At 31.7% G+C, this 22,086-nt stretch overlaps 1 protein-coding gene across 2 annotated transcripts in view; it reads right to left on the reverse strand.

The window, feature by feature from the left end:
* Positions 1 to 22,086, reverse strand: part of LOC136986837 (striatin-3-like) — a 65,598-nt gene that overhangs the window by 19,704 nt on the left and 23,808 nt on the right. The window contains exons 2-9 of one of the 2 annotated variants that reach the window (XM_067284459.1): positions 16,839 to 16,942; positions 16,659 to 16,741; positions 15,372 to 15,450; positions 15,115 to 15,285; positions 10,488 to 10,619; positions 7,006 to 7,078; positions 6,778 to 6,928; positions 6,113 to 6,223 (exon numbers count right to left, since the gene is read on the reverse strand). In XM_067284459.1, the coding sequence (XP_067140560.1) occupies positions 6,113 to 6,223; positions 6,778 to 6,928; positions 7,006 to 7,078; positions 10,488 to 10,619; positions 15,115 to 15,285; positions 15,372 to 15,450; positions 16,659 to 16,741; positions 16,839 to 16,942 (904 nt within the window). The remainder of the gene's footprint in view (positions 1 to 6,112; positions 6,224 to 6,777; positions 6,929 to 7,005; positions 7,079 to 10,487; positions 10,620 to 15,114; positions 15,286 to 15,371; positions 15,451 to 16,658; positions 16,742 to 16,838; positions 16,943 to 22,086) is intronic. The other variant, XM_067284460.1, reaches the window with a different exon arrangement.

Consider the following 22,086-nt stretch of genomic DNA (forward strand, 5'->3'; position numbering starts at 1 on the left):
TGCTTCAAGGCATGATCTTAAAACTGTTTCAGTGCAAAAGGAAAAAAATATCAATAAAAATAAAATACTGCCAAAAAACATTGCGATAAAAATGTAAGAAAAATATAATTTGAAAAACTACTAACGATTGCAGTTTAAATGCAAAATATTCAAGAAAAATATGTTATTATACAGTCAAAATTTCATGATCCCATCAAGCAAATTAATTACTAAATCATAATAATATAAAAATTTTAAATCTACTTTCTAGATAATACAAAATTCTCAAGCACTCGTCCTAACTAATGTTATGAAACATGCAAACACAATTAGCAAAATGCAACCAGAGAAATTATTTTCAAGCATATAAAATTTCAACAAAGTAAATGACAAATGTTCCCTGTAATAAACTGTTTAAATTAGTATTTATTTATATACACGCATGTTTCTTTTTGAATAAAATCCAAATGCAAATAATTAATTAGCCACACGACAGTAAAATGCAAATAAGGTAATTAGAAAATTATACAAAACTCGATCTAAAACTGCTTTTCTTCTTAAGTAAACTTCTAGGCCAGTGTTTCCCAAACTTTTTGGACTGCTGCCCTCTTTTATAGTATACCATAGTATATATATATATATATACATACATACATACATATACTATGATTCAAAATGTATTTTTGTACACTTGACTTCCAACTGCCCTTGCTTTCCAGTGCCTCCTTCAGTCTTCTACAACTTCAAGAGAGCAGTAACGTCCACTTTGGGAATCGCTGTTCTACGCAGACGTAAAATTATTTGTTATTAGAATTGTACTTTAAGAACAAATTACAGAAATGAAGTCCGAGTAAATCGTGTTTTACATTTTGTTCCACGACAGATTCACTGATAACAGTTAACGAGCATCGAATAAACTGGAGAATGGTTTAAAACTACAGCTCGAGTTGGACTTCATTTCTGTAATTTTTTTATAATTGAAATATGAAGCCAATTAATTCTACGTTTAAATTGCCAGTTCGGCTGGATTTTGAAAATTGACGTTCCAAAAATTTACACTTAAAACGATTTATTCCGAGTGCTATGACGTTGGGTTCTCTCTTATAATATTTTAAATATTTTTCAGATAAGAAAATGTTTGAATTATGTATTTAAATACAAATTTTTTACAGTTAAAGTAATTTCTTCCTATCAGAAAAACACTCCAATAGATTCCAAAGGCATTAACCTGCCACTTTGAATGACCAAAATTCATATCTGAGAAACTCTGAAGCTCTAAAAACTTTATATGGACTTATTCAGATGTGTTATGTCCCCATTGTTATTCAATATGTACCCCATTGTGGGTCTGGTCAAGCCCACATTGGACATGAGAAAAGTTCCTTTTAATATCCATATGGTGGAATTAAAAGCTTACATGTGTACGTAAATTGTACCTTATAAATAAATATTCAATATACATATATTCAATTTCAATTATCTAGCCTAACAAAATTTGTGAGATAAGACAATGCAACCCCGAGCAATATGTAAAGAGGTAACGTGCCTTCCGTGAGGAATTTCTATGGGAAACTGACCACTATGTAGGGTTAAACATATGAAGAAAACCCAGAAAACACTTTATCACATGGTCAGCACTTCGGTAAGGTGCAAACCTACTACAAACTACAAGTGTTAGGTGGTTTTATCTACTCAGTCACTGGTGGGCTCCCAGCCTAACAGAACCATAATTGAGCTTACAATAAAATAATCTGAATAATGCAGAATCATATACGTACATATATACAAAATGTAGACAACAACACTGCACTGAATATATCTTATTAACGCTACAAATTAGCTAAATATGAGCACACAAGTATAGGTAATCAGTAGTGGCCGTTTGATACTCGTGGCAAGGTAATGAAGTCCAGGTAATCAGGACCTTGTTGTGTATGTTTCTCTATTTTATGGATAGAGTTTCTTCTTGAAAAACTCATCTCCAGGCAAGTAATTCATATTTTCATTAAGTAAAGATTCGTAAAGAAATAAAAATTGCACTAAAAAAATACAACGATCAAGAGTACACGTATAGCAATTACTTTAAGAACGTCTTCGAATTTAACGTAGATGATAGAAGCCGTGCCGTTAACTATCTTTCGCAGTCTAGCCTGGTATTTCGTGTTCGTGTTGCAATTTATAATAATTTTTTTTAATAAACAACATCAGTTTCACATACAAAATTCTTATATTTTAAATAACTGTAAATAATAAAAACAAACTTATTAAAGAATAATCAATGATAAGATGTAAGAAAATTTTGTTACTTAAAACAATACAGGCAAAATAATAATAAATATCTTAAAAAATAGGCAAATGGTACTCTATTCTGCAAAAGAATCAAGGATCGGACTTATTGACGTTAGAATATTTTGCTTTTTCGTAATTTTGGATTTTCCTAGTAACCTACTCGACGTCTCCTTTTGTTTTTAATAAGAAGTCTGCTTCTATGTAAACAATTTATATCAACGAGTAAATCAGCGAGGCCGAATTAGCTTTATAATATTTGATTTACTGCTTCCAACGTTTCTGAATCCATTAATAACATGACAAATGTGTAAGTACCCACTACTTGAGTGTATATTATTACTTTGTTTTTAAATAATCAAATCCATATATAAGTTACATAACAGAAACCAAAGCCCAAATTTCAAGAGTTTATTCAACACAATTATCTGGCAAATTCTAAATTACATATACGTCTAGAAGCAAAGATTGGATCGGAGGTCCGGACTGCATAACTGTTAACGTACCTGCCTGGCTTACGGAGTTTCTGAGTTTGAATTCTGCCTTGGGTCAATTTTTTCTTCCGAACGTTTCTAAATTAATTAATTAAATTTAAAATTAATTTTCCATTATTAATATTTATACAAAATGGTGGGATCTACCTATCCCTAAGTCAAATTAGTTAAATAATTTAATTTTAAAAAATAGCGTGAAAAAAAATTTCTAGCATAATTTAACTTTATAATCAATCCCACCAGGATATTAACATGTATCTAAATTGTTACTGTTTATATGAAAAAAACATTAATATATTATTTATTATTATTTAGCCAGGTTAATAATATATAATTTTTTTTTTCAATTTGCCATCTGCCGACTCCGAGTATTATCGAGGCAAAAGTTTATCTTGTCGCCGTCTTGTCCTTTGTCTTTCACAACTTCTCTTGCCATCTCTAGGGAGTCGATTTCTTATTAATATTTCCAGTAATTTTCTTATTTTTGTATTAGATGCCCAGCTTGTTTCCGTTTCAAATGAGCACATTCAAATACTACTATAATAGGAAGTTAAGCCTGAAAGAGAACTCAAAAATGCAAAAATTCGAAATACTCTAACACGCATACTTTACTTGACTATTGTGTATTTAACTACGACAGCAATAATGTACCAAGAATTCGAAAATCGCTGAGATATAATGAGTTATAAACGGCAATAAAGCATACGTTTATGCTCCAAACATATACATACAAGCCTGATGCAACTACGTATAACACTGACATAAAATAGAGCTATCTTTCGTGGTTTCGACAAATTTTTATTTTTAGTTCTTTAGGTCTAACCGAGACCGTTGACATTTTCTGTATTATATATATAATTAATTTTATCCATTTAGTTACTGAATAGACAAGCGTTTCATCCGAATTATGGAAGATAATCGTAAATGAATTGACAAACGGCAAAAATATTTAAAATATAAGAGAGACAGACCCCGAGAACCTTTCGTAAAACATCGTGTATGTTGTTTTTTTCCCCCCTATTAAATTCATGCATAAATTAAGTAATTAAAGCTTTAATAAGATTTTTAAAAACATTAAATTTATGAGAAATAAAAAGAGCGCAAGTAAAATATCAAGCTTAGATTAATTCCAAAAATTAAGACGTTAGATGAAATTTACTTAAAAGTGCATTACGATAAATAAATTCGTTTTATCATTTGAATATTTCACGGAATATGGATTGTCAAAATGCAATCTTTTTGTTCTTATTTAAATAATTATACTTTTTCGATTATTAATTGCATAAAAATAGGATAGATTCCGAATTTTTAAAATTTATTTCAACAGAAATTTATCAATTTACTTCTTCAAACCTTGTGGAACGTCCTTATCGTGCGAACGAGTCCGCGGTTCTTTACAATATAAATCCGATTCCGTAATTTCTAAATGGTAACAATTTCTGCATCTTTAATTTTCGCAAATATATTGTAAACAGAAAGCACTGTATCTTTTCTCAAGAAGTATTGCAGTTCTAAATATTAATTATAAACAGGCTGTTGAGAATTATTACAGAGAGTAACCGTTCTGCCTGGAAAGAATTAGATTAGCAAAATAATTAACTCTCATTCGAGAAAAAAATGTGAATGGGAATTTTTGTTCGGATTAAAATAAATACAAGTATTGATTACAACTTCAGTATTTCTTTTATTTGTTTTTTTTTTCTTCCAGAATAAAACTTACAACTAAAAAAAAAGGTAAATAAATAAAAATAAATATAATAATTGCAAATCATGCAGAATATCTAATACAAACTTCTAAGAAAATGATATTTTTCATATAATTGAATAACAGTTTTATATTTTCTTTACAAAGAATAACAATCAGAACTGTAAACGTCAATGTAAATTTGGTAAAAGGTAACTAATGTTACAATTTGAATATTCCATTAACAAACTGAAGATCGCGAGAGACTTTCAATAATAAATATTTGTACTTTAGGATCGATCCATTAAAACTATACTTTAATACTCTATTCTCGTGTATACGAGTTTTCAATTATAATAAATACGTCTTAAGAGTTTCACGAACAGAATTATTATTATATAGATAATAAAATTTTTGAAAATTAGTTACAAAATTTTTGTTCTCGTTTATCTAATATAAATCTTATAATTTTATCGTAAAAAGAATACTGTCTTATTTTTGAATGCGATGACAATAACCAAACGAAACAAGATAGTCAATATTTTAAAATAAATTTCAAAACGCAGTACTACAGTCGAATCTAATTAATTCAAACATGATTAATTTGAATTATTGGATAAGCCAAACCCAATATATTTCCCTTGAAATTTGTATTTAAATCGGAATTAAAAAATACATTTAATTCGCATTTTTAAGTAGAAATTTAGATAATTCAAAGCTTGTTGTTGTTTAAGTGTTATCCAGTATAATCCTCCTCCATCCCATTTTGTTAGTGGTCAGATCTAAGCTCCTTCCTGGAGAGCCCTGTACTTCCCTTTATTCCAAATCATTTACTGTCTTTCTCATTTTCTTCCTTTTGCCTCACTGAGCATGAAAAAGCCAGTGCATCTCATATTATGAGAAGAAAAATAGAATGTGGCCTACTAATTTAGAGAATGTGCGCATTTCGGCGATTCACCAGAGTGCACATGCTCTGTAGCAAGAGTGAAATTGTCACATTTCACAGTTTTAATGACATTTGCATCTAGATAACAAAGTTATTTACCTGTGTTTTTTTACAATATCTAAATATGGAACATACACAAGTCTAGCTTAAAAAGTTGTAGTGATTAAAGAAGTCGAAAATATAATAAAAAGAGTCATGTTGCCAAAAAATGCTAAAATCTAGTTCGGTAATTTTTGATAATTAAAACTTTACACGTTCAAATTAAAAAGACTGGACTGTATTACCTGTAGCTAAATGAACATCACAGTTATAGTTTTTGCGCCATATTTAAAAATACGTGCTTTGTATTTGTACTTAAGTTTTATGCTTAAAAAGTAACATTTAATAATAAATTGATTTATCTAAATAAATAATTAACAACCATTTTACTGCGATGTGAGATAATACATGAAATATTTGTACTATTCAAAAATATATCAATTCTTGGTGGCAAATAATCAACAACCTGAGTTATGTCTTTCCATATTTCATCCTCAAATACATACAGTACATAAGTATATATCATTTTTGTGATATTGAGAAGGAAAGATATTGCTACATTTTAAAACTTTGAATAGAGTCAAGGAAAAAAAGATAAAAAATAACAGCCTTTCACCCAGTTATATTGATGGAAACACACTAAAATGACCTAAATTTAGAGGTCATTGCAGGCGACTAACTTACTCTGAGATGCGCCCTTTCTATTTTTCTTTTCTTTCCTGTATTCTTCCACCAGCTTGTTAATGATCTGAGGATTACTGCCCCATTCCTCTTCAGAACAACCGTCTGATTTCTCTGTTCACAGACGGCATATTTCAGAATATTTCTGATTCTTCTTACATAGTAAATTTAAGTGATTGTTTAACTATTTAATATTTACAAATTGTTCATTTTTAATTAGCGAATTATATAAATTTTTTGGTTCTTAAATTCTGGAATAGAAAAACATCATATTTATCGGAACTGTTAAGCTTGATTTTTATAAATGTTATTTTATACACTGATATGTTTTAATTTATTCTAATTCTAATATCTTTGCACCATATTTATAATTCTAAATAATACACAAATCCGAGGATGGTTTTAAAAATATCCAAAATGTCTAACAAAAATTATACAGGGGGAAAAAATTTAATTTCATTTAATCCTAATCTAGATTCCTATATTGTAACATTACCAATCATTAAGATTTTATTAATTTTATTTAATAGAACTCTTATAAACCATTTAAATGTAGAATATTTAATTTGAGCTAACTTTAACAGCGTAAATAAATATGTTGTTTCATTTTCTATCCAAATACACATTTTTGAGATACGTTAAAATCGATTTGTGTTATATCCACTTACCCCAATCCGATCCGTCCCCTTGACTTCTGGCTTCTCCGGCACCTTCGGCGGCATCGGGTCCCAAAAAATCAAATTCCGAAAGTACCTCTTCTGTTTCGGCATCCCTCATCACTTCATCAACTCTAGTTGCAACAGTGTCATTGCCAATACCCTATATTATTCATTTATTTATTTATTGATCTGATAGAAATTAACGCGACGAATAGAAATACAATCAATATATAATACCTGAGATTTTGATTTCATTCTTTTTTCTAGATGTTCGTCTTCATCTGCCATATTACATTCGTCAATTTCATCACTACAAAGAAATCATTATTAAATTATCAAAATATTCTATCAAACATTATTATTAGCAGTGATGATATTTAACATTTTCAATTAAAGTATATAACTTAATTGCTTAATATAACTGAAGAAAAAGCTGGCAAGGGCTTTGCATGAATTTCCTGGCACTCGAACAGTAAGTTACGGGGACCAGGAAGTCTGATAATTTTTCAATTATATATTAATATAAAATTTAAATAATAAAAGCTTAAAAGGAGTAATTTTGTCAAATTCTGAAAAAATTTCTCTATTCAAAATGAATATTTACGTTTAAAAATGGATTATCATAGGAAGAAACGTTAAGAGTATGGCTCAAATTTAAAATTGTGTGCGATATCTGTTACGAGATTTTATTAAAAATAATTTTTTTAATAATATTAATTATTGTAAAAGGCAAAAGCCTTATTTTTAGGAGTACGGGTGAGTTTTTAAAAAATTGTTAAGTAAAATTTTTGTTACGTCTGGCCCCATTTGAGATATAACCCCTACCCCCACTGTCTACTCCCAAAATCTAATAGCATCAATGCTCTATATATGGAAGTATTCCCGACAAATTTCAAAATTTTTGGTCCGTGGGGTACTGAGAAATAATGTAAAATAGACACCAACACACACAGAATTTTGTTTCTTTTTGGTATTTTTTGTGCTTTTGGAATCAGGGGGTCCTTAAAATATTGAGAAATACAAAAAATCTACAGTCAAAATTTGACTGATTACAATACTTTCCTTCTGTTACTTTAACAGCCGAGACACATGTTGCCACTATAAAATTATCTCTCAGTATATAATACTTTGCCCTTCGCTTAAATATGAAGGTGTTTCAATAAGTAACGCGTTTTATTTTTTTAAACAAACGTTTTAATGTGTACACGAAAAGTGAATATAGTAAATGGAAGTTTGAATTTCTCGCAACACTACTGCACGATAGGAACACTTGTGTTGCCTGTCAGACATTTCTGACAAATGGAAAGAAAAGAACAGTAAAGTGTTATTCATTTTCTATGAGCAGGGGACAAGAAATATGAACAAATTCATGTGGAAATGCAGAAAGTGTATGGTGATGATTGCATGGATTATTCAAACATCCATTGATGGCACAAAATGTTTAAAAATGGTTGTCAGTGTGTGCTTGATAAGCACGGGTCAGGTTGTCCAGTAAGTGCAGCTTTGCCTCAAACAGTCACTGCTGTTGATCGAGTGAAGCAACTGCCGCATCGATTGAAGATGCTGTCATAAATATTGCTTGGTGATCTGTTTGATCCTTTGAAGAAATTGCTGGCTAAAGAGAGGTTCCATTCCGATGAGAAGGTTAAATCGGCTGTTTGCAGATGGTTGTATGGCCAGGTAGCAGTGTTCTACAATACAGGCATCTTCAAGCAGGGGCACTGCTTGAACCTGAATGGTTCCTATGTCAAGAAGTAGCCTAATCACATATTTCATTTTGTATATTCTGTATTTTCCATATGCATTAAAACTTTTGCTTAAAAAAATAAAAGGCATTACTTATTGAAAACCCTTGTATATTGATAATTTATTTTGTATATTTATGTATACGTACACATACACCCATGTCCAAAAAATAAGCATAACCATTAATTTAGGCTATATCTCATGCACTACTGACCAGAACAGCTTGAAACTTAACTTGCAAGTCTTCGGCACCCTCATCCTATAAACTCCCATTCATGGTACTCAGCCAGCCATTGCTCAACTCAGCATGGTATATATATATATACCATGCTGGGTTGAGCAATGATCAGCAGAGTGCCATGAATAGAGATTATAGGACGAGGGTGCTGAAGGCATCATCAGTGCTAAGGATGGTTAAATATGATGTATGTAACACCAAAGATGGTTATATCATATTTAAATATGTCTGAGAGAAAAAATTGGACTGGAGGCTCTGGTAACATAACTGATAATGCATCTGCATGGTAAGCAGGAGTTGTGGGTTTGAGTCCAGCTGCGGTCAGATTCTCTTCTTCCAGAATATTATAAATTATTTAATAAATATTAATTTACTTATAATTATTAAATTTAATAAGAGATGGCGCATAACACCTCCCTCTAGTGACAAATTATTTCGTAATTAATTAAATGTAATTACGAAAACGTAGCCAGTGTAATTCAGTGGTTGTTTAGCCTTACAAAGTTATCAGGTTTCGTGACGTTTACGTGAATCATAATAAATGTAATTCACGTGATTCTAAGTAAAAATAATTATTTGTGCTAAATCTACTGCTGTTTTGAGTTTTAGAAATTGATTTTTTTAAATGAATCAGTATAGTCATTTGTTTGATTCTTCTTTTCTCAAAAAAGTTTATGCAATTGTGTATTTAGAAAAACCTGGCTTAAATGAATGTATTCAAAACTTGCTTAATTCATAAAGATGATGATATTTGTTTGGCTCATTGCATCATTTAGTGTTAAATACGATGGAATTAAAACATTTACGAGATTTGCAGATTGTTGGAAACATGAAAAAAGAAGTGCATCTTTTCATTTATCTTCTCCCTCCCCTGGTCACCGAGTCAGCGAACGAAGCAGTTTCCAAAAATGGTGACCCTAAGTGACATGATGGGATAGTTCTTTGATTAAAAGGAAATTAATTACTTGTAATTTCTTTGAGGATAGTGTTACAATATTAACTTTATCTAAAATAAGATTACAAATTTGTTTTGTAGTACATAATAAAAGCATGCATATCCACATATAAATGGATTTCTTTCGAAAGATTGATTCTGGATTTCCCAATCATTTTCCACTCTTAAGCTTGATGTTTATTAATTAACGAATTTGCTGTGCTCATAATGTAAACTGTTAATTATTCTAAACAAAATAAACTTTAGAAACTATTCAAAAGAATCAGAATCATTTTGGAGTCAGGAGTTTTCGGCGGAATTGGGAATCGAAAGCAGGAAAAAATGTTGGTATCGTCCCACCACTACTTTCTACATAACAACTCTTGCGTAAAAATTACTAGAAGTGACATGTGCTGTATTTTAACTCTGAGTTTAAAAAATATATATATGAAAGTTTGCAATTTCATCTACGTTTTGTGTGTGTAAAAATTGTGTAACTCTTAGTTTCTCTATTTTTTAAATAATTAATAATTTTCATTTTTAACCTTCTAACTTGTGAGCACTAAGACCTTTTCTTAATATACCCATTATGGGTTCAGTCAGGCCACAATTGGGGTAACCAGGAGGCGAGGGACTTAGCCTAACACATCTTGGACAGACCACCCATGAAAGATACCCGAGGAATAAATTGCTCTGATTCATTCCTGGGAGAGCAGTAAGCTGATGACTTAAGTGCCTCAGCTATCCAGTTGTCTAAACATGTTTATATTTTTTAAAAAAATGTTTATATATTATTAATACCTGAAACCATCTTCATCATCATCCATATCTGCATTTTCAGAAGCTAAGAAATCAAATGTTGCTAGAACTGATGCTTCGGCATCCAAAAGTGCATTTTCAGTGATGGAATTAGGAAATTTCTTAGCAGGGATTCTGCAAGAAAAAATAATAATCAGACTAAATATTGTAATTTGAATTTAACATCAAATTTAAATTATCTTCTTACATATTCTATAATTAAAAAATTTAAATACAAAATGAACATAAGAATTATTATTATGTAACATATTTGTCCATCATTATCACAATACACATCAAGATAACAATAACGACATTTAGACAATTAAAGCTACCAAAACGTGAATTAAAGTTGTATAAACTGTAATTTATTTATTATTCTCCATGTTTCCTGAGATTATTTTTCTCTTTTTGATAGATTTTACAGTTCAGACTTACATTACAAATTTATAATAGTTTTACCTTAAATTTTGAGATCAAATGGCTTTGTTTATTTAAATACAGTAAGACCCCGCTTAACACTGATTCAATATAATGCGGTCTGCTTGATGCCTAAAAAAAAAACACTTAAAATTTACACCGATTCAAATTAACGCGGTATTTCATTGATTCGTATATAATACAATTATTCCCTAACACGAACCAATCAGCAAAAGGTGGCAATTCGTCGTAGCACTGTACTTCCCTTAAATCTATGTTTGTTTTCTGCAATTTTGGAAAAAATATAACATCATGAATGCCATATTTCTTATGGCATCCATGGCAAGAATTAACTGATAAATGCATGAACGGAGTGTGGAAGAAGTTATGGCTGAAGGTATCCAAGAATTCTCATCGAGGAGAGTCTATCGCTGCATCGTTAAGTTGACAATTTTGTCAACTTAATCGATACAGGAGATGTAGACGAGAAGAATATTGGGGTGTTACTGCAGGTTTCTAGTGAGAGCCTTACCAACGATGACCTTCAAGAACAGTCAGAACAAGGAATTCGTGTAGAACTGGAAAATAGAAATTCTAAAGACGAAGAACCCAAAGAATTTCTCTACATTTTTCCTTAGAAAAAGTTTGGTAACAATAACCGAAATCATTGATCAAATTGTACCGAATGATCCAGATTTTGATAGGATGCCAAAGCAAAACGAGGTGTTTTAGATGCAATCTTCTGCTACCGACATTTGCTTAAGAAAAGAAAAAGAAAGCGACCAACGAAATTACACAACTTCATTGCAGAAAACATGAATTTCAGAAGAGCCAGGACCTTCGTCACAAAAAATTAACTTCACATTTTGCGCATATGTTTGTGTGTCATTTAACATATATTATTATGCAAAAACTTATATAAAAATAACTTAAAATTATAGTAAAATTTGCTTGTTTTTTGGTCGCTTGTTCCCCTATCCCTATTTACTCTGTGTTAAAATGGTCTCGTTTAACGCTGTTTTCGCTAGTGCTTTGTCGTCTAGGAACGCATCCCCCGCATTAAGCGGGGTGGTCTTACTGTACATTAACGGAGCCCAAAGAAAATAATTATTATATTTACTTTAACAAATAATTTTATCATTATTAATTTTAATTATTTCAAGATGTTTCACAAGTTATTAATTAAACAAAGCAAATCCATTCAAATTCTTGTTGTTTATATAACTTAAAAGTATTCATCTACTACAGTAAAATCTTTTAATATTTGGTCACATTTATGACTCCATAAAGTCAGAATTAATTTATAACTTACTATCAACTAATTAGATTCAAGGAGAACTTAACTAATTAACTTTTATGAGATCTCTTAAATCACCTCTTCAAGTCACTTTTTAGAATATTTTTTATTTATTTCACAATAAAAAACACTATTCTTATGAAATCAACCATACACAGGTCTGTTTATCCTTGCCCCTCTTCAGTGCATAAGTGCAATAGAAGATATATACATTTCACTACACATAAAGCATGTCCCGTAAGTATAAATCCACCCTTTACTGTCTATGTTTTAATATTATAATAGCAGAATGATAATGATAAAATATATCAAGTTATATGTATAATATACTTATAACGCAAAGTATTATAGAGTAAATAGGTTTTTAAAAATTTAACGTTTGTCCCATAAATATAGACTTTGTCTAAACAATTATAGTAACAAACCTTTTATTACAAATTAGTAACCAATATAGTTACATTGTCAAAATTAAATGTTGAATGAAGGTGTGAGGAATTTTTCCCCATTTCTGTGAAATTGCCTTTTGCAACTCCTCCAATTCGTGTGTACTTTGCCTATTCCCATAAATGGCACAAGCTGGCACGTCCCTCCTGTTTTCTGTGGGGTTAAGATTGAGAACAAGGCATAACAATTATTGGCATCCCATTATTCAAGAGCCATTTGTATATATTCTCTATTTATATGCACAGGGTGCAACATCTTGTTAAAAAGAACAGTCAGTTCCTGCAATATTTTCTGCATTGGGTAACAAATAAGTAATCAGATGGCAGTCTCCTTGTTCACATTTTGCAAACAGTTGTTTGTCTTTGCAAAGATCTTGCCAACAGTATTCAATCTTTACGGACCCATCAAGGGTGAACTTTTTCTCATCTATCCAAATAATTTTCTTCCATGTTTCAATCCAAGACATGTGCTGGTTGGTCCAAACAGATGCTTTTCCTTATGCCTCTCTTGTCAGGTAGGCGCAATGTTATTTGTAATATTATTTTGTTGTAAGATGGCTTGTAAAGTAATAGAATTTTTTACTCCCTCATACACAATCACCCATTTTGCTGCTGGTGTAACTTTGCTAGACTTACTATTTGGCTTCTTTTTGGCATAGTTTTTGCCTAATTGAATAAAATTATTGGTTACTGTGTGGGACCTGTTTAGTTTATTCGCAATTTGTCTTTCAAAATAGCAATCTTTCTTAAAAGCAAGAATTTTGCCTTTTTCTTTTAGTTAGTTTTCCTTTATCCATTCTGTATTCTGTAAACAAGCTAGGAAAATGGTTGTGCATTTGCGTATTCCTAACCTCACGTACACTATACATAATTTATTTAGTCTAAGAAAAGTAATTGTGATAAATGTTTGCTTTAAAATATACTTGGTTTTACATTAATGGGACAGGCAAATATCCATTAAATTATTTAACTATTTATGAAAGTCTATCTTATAATTATGTTTCACTATCTTGTTTAAATATAGTTTTTAGATTTGAAAAACTGATCTCAAGTTCAGATCTAAGGAATCTCAAAAGCATTAAATCAGTTAAGGTTTTTCTGACTTAAATATTATTAGTATACATAATAACTTATAAATTAACATAAATCTTTTAAAGATAACAAGTGAATAAATTATTTACAATTGGTATGATTATATTTAATATATGAAATCATTTGATCTTCTTCCAAGACTAGAACCACAACTAACTAGTGCCAAATATGTATTTATTATGATTAAAATGAAGAGACTATAGAAAATACATCAAATACACAAAAAACATTAAAAATACAGTAAAATCCCAATTATCCGAGCCTCGATTAACTGAGATTCCACATTATCTGAGGTGTACCAGTAAGTGTAATACACTACTTTTCATATAATTCACAAAAGCTTTGCAATAAATATACTGTGTGTAAATACTATAATACTTTTAATCTCAACTGTGAGTGATTGAGGAGCTGGTGTCTGTTGGAAAGTGGCAAGTCACTCACTCTTCTCCAACTGCACATCTACTTACTATTCAATTATTGTTAGTGTATTGCCAGTGTGTTGCTACATCTTTAATAAACTTTAGTAAAGTTTTCATCTTAAATATAACAATGAGTGGGGAAAGGAAGTGTGTTGTTGCTATTTTGTATTAAAAGGGTACCACAACTGTCTGTCTTATCCAAGTTTTCATTTATCTGAGGTAGCATTAGTCCATATTAGCTTGGATAATTATGATTCTACTATATTTTAAGAAAACTGAATTTATATTTCTTATAATTATGTTTAATCCATAGATTTAACTATTAGCGAGGTTGAGGCCGAAGTTTTAAACGCAAAAACGTGTACGTCAGACACACGGCACCGCTTTCCTGTAAGCCTAGAAGTTTGACAATGGTGTTTGGAAAGTCAGTGGAATCATACTCGACATTCTAAATGCCATTGTCAAACTTCTAGGCTTAGTGACTGAGTTGTTTGTCTTTGCAAAGATCTTGTTACAGGAAAGCGGCGCCGTGTGTCCGACGTACACATTTTCGCGTTTAAAACTTCTGCCTCAACCCTCGCTATTATCTATGAAAATATAAATAATTGAAATTGATAACATCCATTAACACATAAGAAAGCCACACTTAATCATAACTACAATGAGATTAAATATTTTTAAAAGATGTAAATAATTTGAATTGTAATCACAACTCAAATGAAATTATGCTTTTTCTGCAGATGTGTAAAAAGTTTTACTAAAAGCTAAGATGTAAAATACAAAGACAAAGAATAAAACTGCCTTTCTTTCTAATCGGTAATTTATTTATATGGCTTAATTATAAGTTTTAAAAATGCATCATAAATCATCATTTGTTGGTTGCAGTTATTTGTACATAATTATTTCGTTTTATAAAAAGAATTACAACTTTGAAATTAAATAAAGCATTATAGACTTACCTCCTTATTTGAGTGTCGTTTACTCCTTTATTTATATGATCGTTCATAGTAGAAAATGTGGTCTGTTTCTCATTAGAATCCATGTTATTTGGTGATAATCCTAATAATGTCCGAACTCGAGATGACCTGACGTCTATAATTGTGTCGGTATAGCCTATTTCCTGTAAATATCTATCAAAATTTTTATTAACTTTAACAAAAGAAATTAAATTATAAGAAATATTTTGCTTTTAAATTAAAATTATAACGAAACTTACTGTCTAAGTAATTGTCTGCCTTTTTGCCACGAAACATTACTATTATTTGCTATCAATAATTCTCCATCACACTGCTCATCTGCAAAGAATAAGATTTATTAGACATGAAACAGAATCATACAATACATCTTTTGAAACCAATATAAACTGAATGGAACAGTCTCATTGAGTTCGTGACATTCAGTTCGTATGTAAACTGAATAATATAAGATGAAAAAATTGCTAAATAAGTTAGAGAAGTCATTGATTAACTGGAATTAAATGTTTTGATATCCAAATGTTTCATTGTCAGATCTTGAAATCAGGTCCGACAATGAGACATTTGGATCTCAAAAAATGCATAATCCTAGTTAAAGCCACGAAGACGCTTCAGAAAAGAAAACGTAAGGCTCTCTCTATTCATAACCCGAGTAGAGAACTGAGCAAGAGGGCCATTCAATGCTAACTATCCTACAGGTACTCCATTAAAGAGAGCTACAGATCTTCATTCCACACCAGACTTATAGGGTGCGTTCTTTAATAGCGGACGTTGCGCGTCACTGCTACTACAAGATTGCGCTGCTATTTGTAGGCATTTAGGAATGACAATGGTGAAAGGAAGAAAGATGGCGGCACCCGCACTATCGATAGTATGGTGATGGAGGAATCTATAATTCTAAAATATGTGCTTTTAAAGGCAAAAGAAGGGCCCTAATTGTAAAATTTAACCATAAAATGGATTATTTGTTGAAAGAGCATTCAAAATAGCCACGAAAAAATTAGAATGCCGGCTACCATTCGAAAAAAATTCGAAAAGACGCATCACCGCATGCACTAACTTGCCCTTTCACAACTTCTAAATTTTCATTCATATCACATAATGGACCCCGAAATGAAACTATCTGAGCCACGGAGGACACCATTTTGCTTTCCACCATAAACTACTGCTACAAATGGCCGTTTTTGCCGTTCGACGGCGCGCACTCCCACTGGAATTTAGGAATGCATTCTGCAGGAATTTTTAAACGGATGTCGCTCGCGCAGAGTGACGCGGAGGAATAAAAGAACGCAGCCATAGAGACCACGACAAGCAGAAACTAGCCGTTTCTGAGATTTAATCCATTCAATAGTTTAGTGCATTACAACTAAATCACCCAAATGATTGAAAGACATTAAAAAAAATTTATATAAAAATATTTCAAAATTACTTTCCTCCCCTTTAACCATTGTTTTTTTTACAATTTTTTAAAATAAAACAAACTGAAAATGGTGTATTAACAACAATAATAACTTTTTTTTTATAATTACCTTTTCCCATGTCATCAAATATTGGAACTTTTAAATCTGCTGGACTGGGATCAGTACCGTATTTGAACTTATGTAATTTCGCTCTTTATGAGAAAAGAAAAAATATATATATATAATAAAACAATTAAAAATCATCATCCTAAACTACTAAAACTTGAATAGAATATTTTACTCATTCACCTTTCTTGTTTGAGAGCATACTCCAACATTTTTATCCTTCTAATGAGATCATGTTTTAAATTTTCTTGACCCTTTCTCTCTCCTTGCAGAAAAGCTATCCGTGCCTAAAAATATAAAGGTTTATTAATTTCCTTTTAAATTCTCAAGTAAAAAGATTATCTCATTAGCTTTACTGTCGCATAAAACATTCATGTTTTAAATCTATCGTTGACCCTATTCTCTCTCCTTGCAGAAAAGCTATCCGTGCCTAAAAATATAAAGGTTTATTAATTTCCTTTTAAATTCTCAAGTAAAAAGATTATCTCATTAGCTTTACTGTCGCATAAAACATTCAGTTCTTAATCTATCGTTACTATATTATTAGATAAAAAACATTAATGCTCATTAGCTTTAATGGTTTTTAGCTTCGACACTCGCACAAATTCGATCATTTGAGATCCGTGAACCAAAATATGTGATGATGAGTACGTGTATTAAGATCCGGAATCTTTCTCAGCCGTACTGATCTTAATACACTAAACCAACGGTTTCCAAAGTGTGCGCTGCGGCGTCCTAGGGAGCCATGGCTTCCTCGCAAGAGCGTCATGAAATATAAAATTTTTATAATTTTATTTCCACTTTCAATCCAATGTGATAAGATGTGACATCTAGCAGACCTGGTGTAAATCATTAACTCAGTAATAATGGTGGCACATATAATCGCAAAATGTAAAAAGCCTCATACCATCGCAGAAAAACTCATTCTATCGGCTGCTGTAGATATGGTGAACATTACGATCGGCGAGTCTGCTGGGAAGCAGCTTTAAAAGTGCCTTTGTCCAATGACACCATCAGTCGCAGAATACAGCACATAGTGAAGGTGTTAGAATCCAATGTTCAGTTAATTGAAAAAATAAAAGGGAAGGAATTTGGGTTGCAGCTGGATGAGGACATAGATAATAATCATAATGCTCACTTGACTTGCTATGTACAATTTACAATAGTAGTAACATTGTAGAAGGTCTTCTACAACCTCTTTTGTAAAAGTATCACTGATGACTTGTTTGAGATGCTTGATATTTTTATATCCAAAAATAATTTGGAGTGGACCAAATGCATTGACATCTGTACTGATGGTGTTTGTTTTATGTCTGGCTGTTATGAATGGAGGATTGCAAGCACTTATATGAAGCAAAGTCCCCGATGCCCTGTGGATCCATTGTGTTATTCACAGGAAAGCACTCGCATCAATATATCTGAGTTCTACATCGAACCAGGCCTTCGAATATGTAGTGAATGAAGTTAACTTTATAAATACTTGGCTACTGAAGGCAAGATTTTTCAAAATCTATGTGAGGATAGGCAATCAGAACACGTCTTTGTTGTACTACAGCACTTCGTGATGGCTCTCATGGTAATGTTTTGTCTTGTACGTTTGAACTGCAACAGGAAATTTATATTTCTCTTAAAGAGGAAGACCACAAGTATATCGAAAATTTTGTGAATGAAGAGTTTTTGGTAAAACTAGCATATTTATGTGATAATTTTGAAAAGCCAAATGCTCTGAATCTCTCCCTGCAGAGAAGCAACTTGCACCTTTTAAAGTCAATTGAGAGAATTTTGGCTTTTATAAAAAAAAAAATTAAAACTATGGAAAAGAAAAATAAATGAAGATGAAGGAAATGAATGTTTCTCCTTGTTGCAACAGTTTTTGACCTCCAGTGGAGTTGATTTCTCTCAAGCTATTTCTGAAGAACATTTATCACAGCTTATCACCTGGTTTGAGAAATTTTTTCAAGATGATATCGATAAATTTGCATGGATTCAAGATTTATTTAATGCCGGTGCTCCATCTGAATTTACTGCTGCAGAAGAAGAGAGTCTTATTGAGTTGTCTTGCGACAATACATCGAAAACAAAATTTAGCAGCATGGAATTAACTGAATTTTGGATATCAGTAAAAGATGAATATCCCTTCTGAGTGGTAAAGCTCAGAGAATCTTAATTCCATTTGCGACTTCTTATTTGTGCGAAGCTGAGTTTGTTGCTGTGATAAAAACTAAGCGTTGCACGAAAATCAATGTGGAGAAGGAAATGAGTGGCTGTGTCCAGTTTGATTCCAAGATTTGAAGGAATGAGCAATGATCAACAGGCTCATCCATCCCACTAATTACAGTAGAGCGTCGTTTATCCAAAAGCCGATCAACCAAAGTGATTAATTTGTAAGAAAAACCTGCCTTAATTCTCCTTGGAACTCTTTCTTTTAGAATATGTTAAATTCGAAGAACAAATGAGTCACAAAAACTCTACAAATGCTACTATATAGAAACACTAGCAACTCTTGTCATTGTGCGCAGAATCATCATCAATTTCATCATTATGCATTTGTCATTCATGATAAAATTAACGAAGGATTAAATAAGTTAACAATAATTCCAAAAGATTAAAGAGATTTTAAATAAATGCAGCAATCAATTTGACTTGTCAAGAAGGGCTGTAGAATTACAATACAAGGGTGGAGTTAAGAAACCCTCTGTGCAACACCTGCTCAAAACTGTGCTATACCAAAAATGGATTCCTGTACAGAACTGTTAAAATTAAATCACTAATTGAAAGTGTATTAAATAAAGACTACTCAATATAAGATTAAACAAATGTAACAAATAAGATATTTGACTTATAAAGATATTCGTAGATGTTAAAACATTAAAGACTTTTTCTTTAATAAGATAAAATCATAACTATTTTTAACAATTTCAATAGAAAAAAAATACTTCCATTGCACTCTTACTTCAAGGAAGAAATAAGCAAGAGTGACAAAACAATTTCAATTTTTCCGACAGTCTTTCGTCGTATCTTTCGTATCTCGTCGTACAAAACGATATTAAAATTAGTATTAATTATTAATTAATTAAAATTGTACAAATAGGAAACAAGTATAAACAGAAAATTTGATTGATTCTTCAATCCGCTGTTTGCTTCACTTAGTATGAAAAGCTTTGCTAATCAAGAATAACCTCCCTTTTTATATAGGGCTAATTGATAGTGTTCTTACAAAGGGACGAGCGAATCAATTTATTTGAAGAATAAATATATGCCAACTTACACAAAGAAATGTAGATACGTTAAAGGATAACAGTTTTTTTCAAATTGTAAAAATTCTATTCATACATAATTCTTTAAAAAACCCATATATAAATATTTGTTAAACATGAATAATTCTTCTCTCAAAAAATCTCCAATGCTAAAGATGTCTTCAACAAAATGCCTTTCAAGTTCTTTCTCCACTCTTTCCTATTCAAAGTATTACTCTTAACGTCGTGAATGAAAAAAAAAGGCTACAGAAGTCTCACTTTATTCTAATTCTTTCGTTCTCTTTCCCCTGTTTCCCAATCAAAATAATAATATTTCTTGATGTTTTCTTCCCAAATATTAAAAATGTTAATTTATTAAATTTTAATGTCCTAGAATTAATCACTACACAATATTTATAATGGAAAGATTATTGCAGGATGGGACAGACTGTGGTAATTTTGTTATATGTGTGAGTATTTATGCTATAAGAATTTTATCAGTTATAATACATCATTTTTCTTCAAAAATGAGCATCTGTGTAAACAAAAGCAAACTCTCTGTAGCCTGGATGACAAGCGAGAAAGTTGGGGAAAGACAGGAGTAATCTACGAATTCAATAATCGGTCGCACACATTTTTACTCGGACGGAGATCGTTTTCCAAAGAGTCGTGAGATTCGAGGTCCAAGTTCCAAGCAAGTTTAATGGAGTTCTATTAGTATTGTATATCATAAACAAATTCCAGCACTAACCATTATGTCGAAGCGCTCCGCACGGTTCAGAAGTACTGCTACTATATAAAGTATTTGGCAGAAAAGCACTCAACTGTCTGAGGAATGCAGTCATTAACTTCTAATTAAAAAATTTTGTTAATGTTACCTATGGTCCCAAGATGGCGGCTCGTCTCCGATTCCAGCAAATAGAAGAAGGGAAACAGTGGGGACGCACGTTCTAACCTAACCCATTCTAATAAATTACCATAATTATTACCAACAAAATTATTAGAATAGGTTAGGTTAGGTTAGGTTAGGTTAGAACGTGCACCCCCACTGTTTCCTTACTGGAATCAGATGAGCCGCCATCTTGGAACCATAGGTAACATTAACAAAAAATTTACTACTTAATACCATTTTCATTTAAACAGGAAAAAAATTTAAATTTTGTAGCTCATAAACCCACACCAAATTAGGAAAAACAAACATAAAAATAAGTAAATAAATTAGCTTTATTTGCCACTTCATACAAAATGTCGCCTAAATGGGAGGAGAAAAAACAGCCCAAGTTCAACCGGATATTTTTAAAGGACAGATTCTAATCGATCCAACACCTGCACACAACACGTGTACGTAGGCAGCGTGGGGGGTGACGTGTGCGTGTAGAGAATTTTTCACACCCCTCCGAAACTTTCCGCTGAACACCGATAAGGTCGACTACACTCGTAAATACGTGCCAAATCTCGTAACTGATAACTTACGCAGTTGCTAAGTTATTAACGAGTTAGTAAATGAGGATGCGCTTCCTGAACTGATTACTTCCGCGCGGTCCGACGTCACCTTGTTCAAGGTCTCCCTACCAATCTGTAACAGTGTTATATATATATGTATATTTATTTACGGTACGTTGCACTCACTTCGAGAATAATACAAAAAATTCAAACTGCGTATACTTAGACATCGATCGAAACGGAAGCGTAACTAACAGCACACAATCTAGGTCAACGAGTGGGAGAATCGAAACCAGAATGGTGGCTAGTTCCTTTGTTTTTTTTTCTTATTTTTCCTCGCCGAATATACTTCGAAACCGCGAGAAATTAGCCGAAAATGTATTCGAATACACGCAGAAAGATACAGGAATGTACGAAAACTTGTGTTATTTTCCGTTCGGTGTTTGCAGAGGAACGAAAACTGATGCGAATTTCCGATTAGGAATGCGCTAAAGATGTGAGAATTGGCTGATAATTACGAATTTTAACGAAAAATTCCACCGATATTCATAAATATCCATAGACCGGTTAATGTAGCTTAGGTGCCAAGATGGCGGCTCGTCTCTGATTCCAGCAAGGAAACAGTGGGACGCACATTCTAACCTAACCTGACCTATTCTAATAAATTACCATAATTATTAGAATAGGTTAGGTTAGGTTAGAACGTTCGTCCCACTGTTTCCTTGCTGGAATCAGAGACGAGCCGCCATCTT

This window comes from Centruroides vittatus, unplaced genomic scaffold (genome assembly GCF_030686945.1).
Source record: "Centruroides vittatus isolate TY-2023 unplaced genomic scaffold, ASM3068694v2 scaffold_1209, whole genome shotgun sequence".
Lineage (NCBI taxonomy): Eukaryota > Metazoa > Arthropoda > Arachnida > Scorpiones > Buthidae > Centruroides > Centruroides vittatus.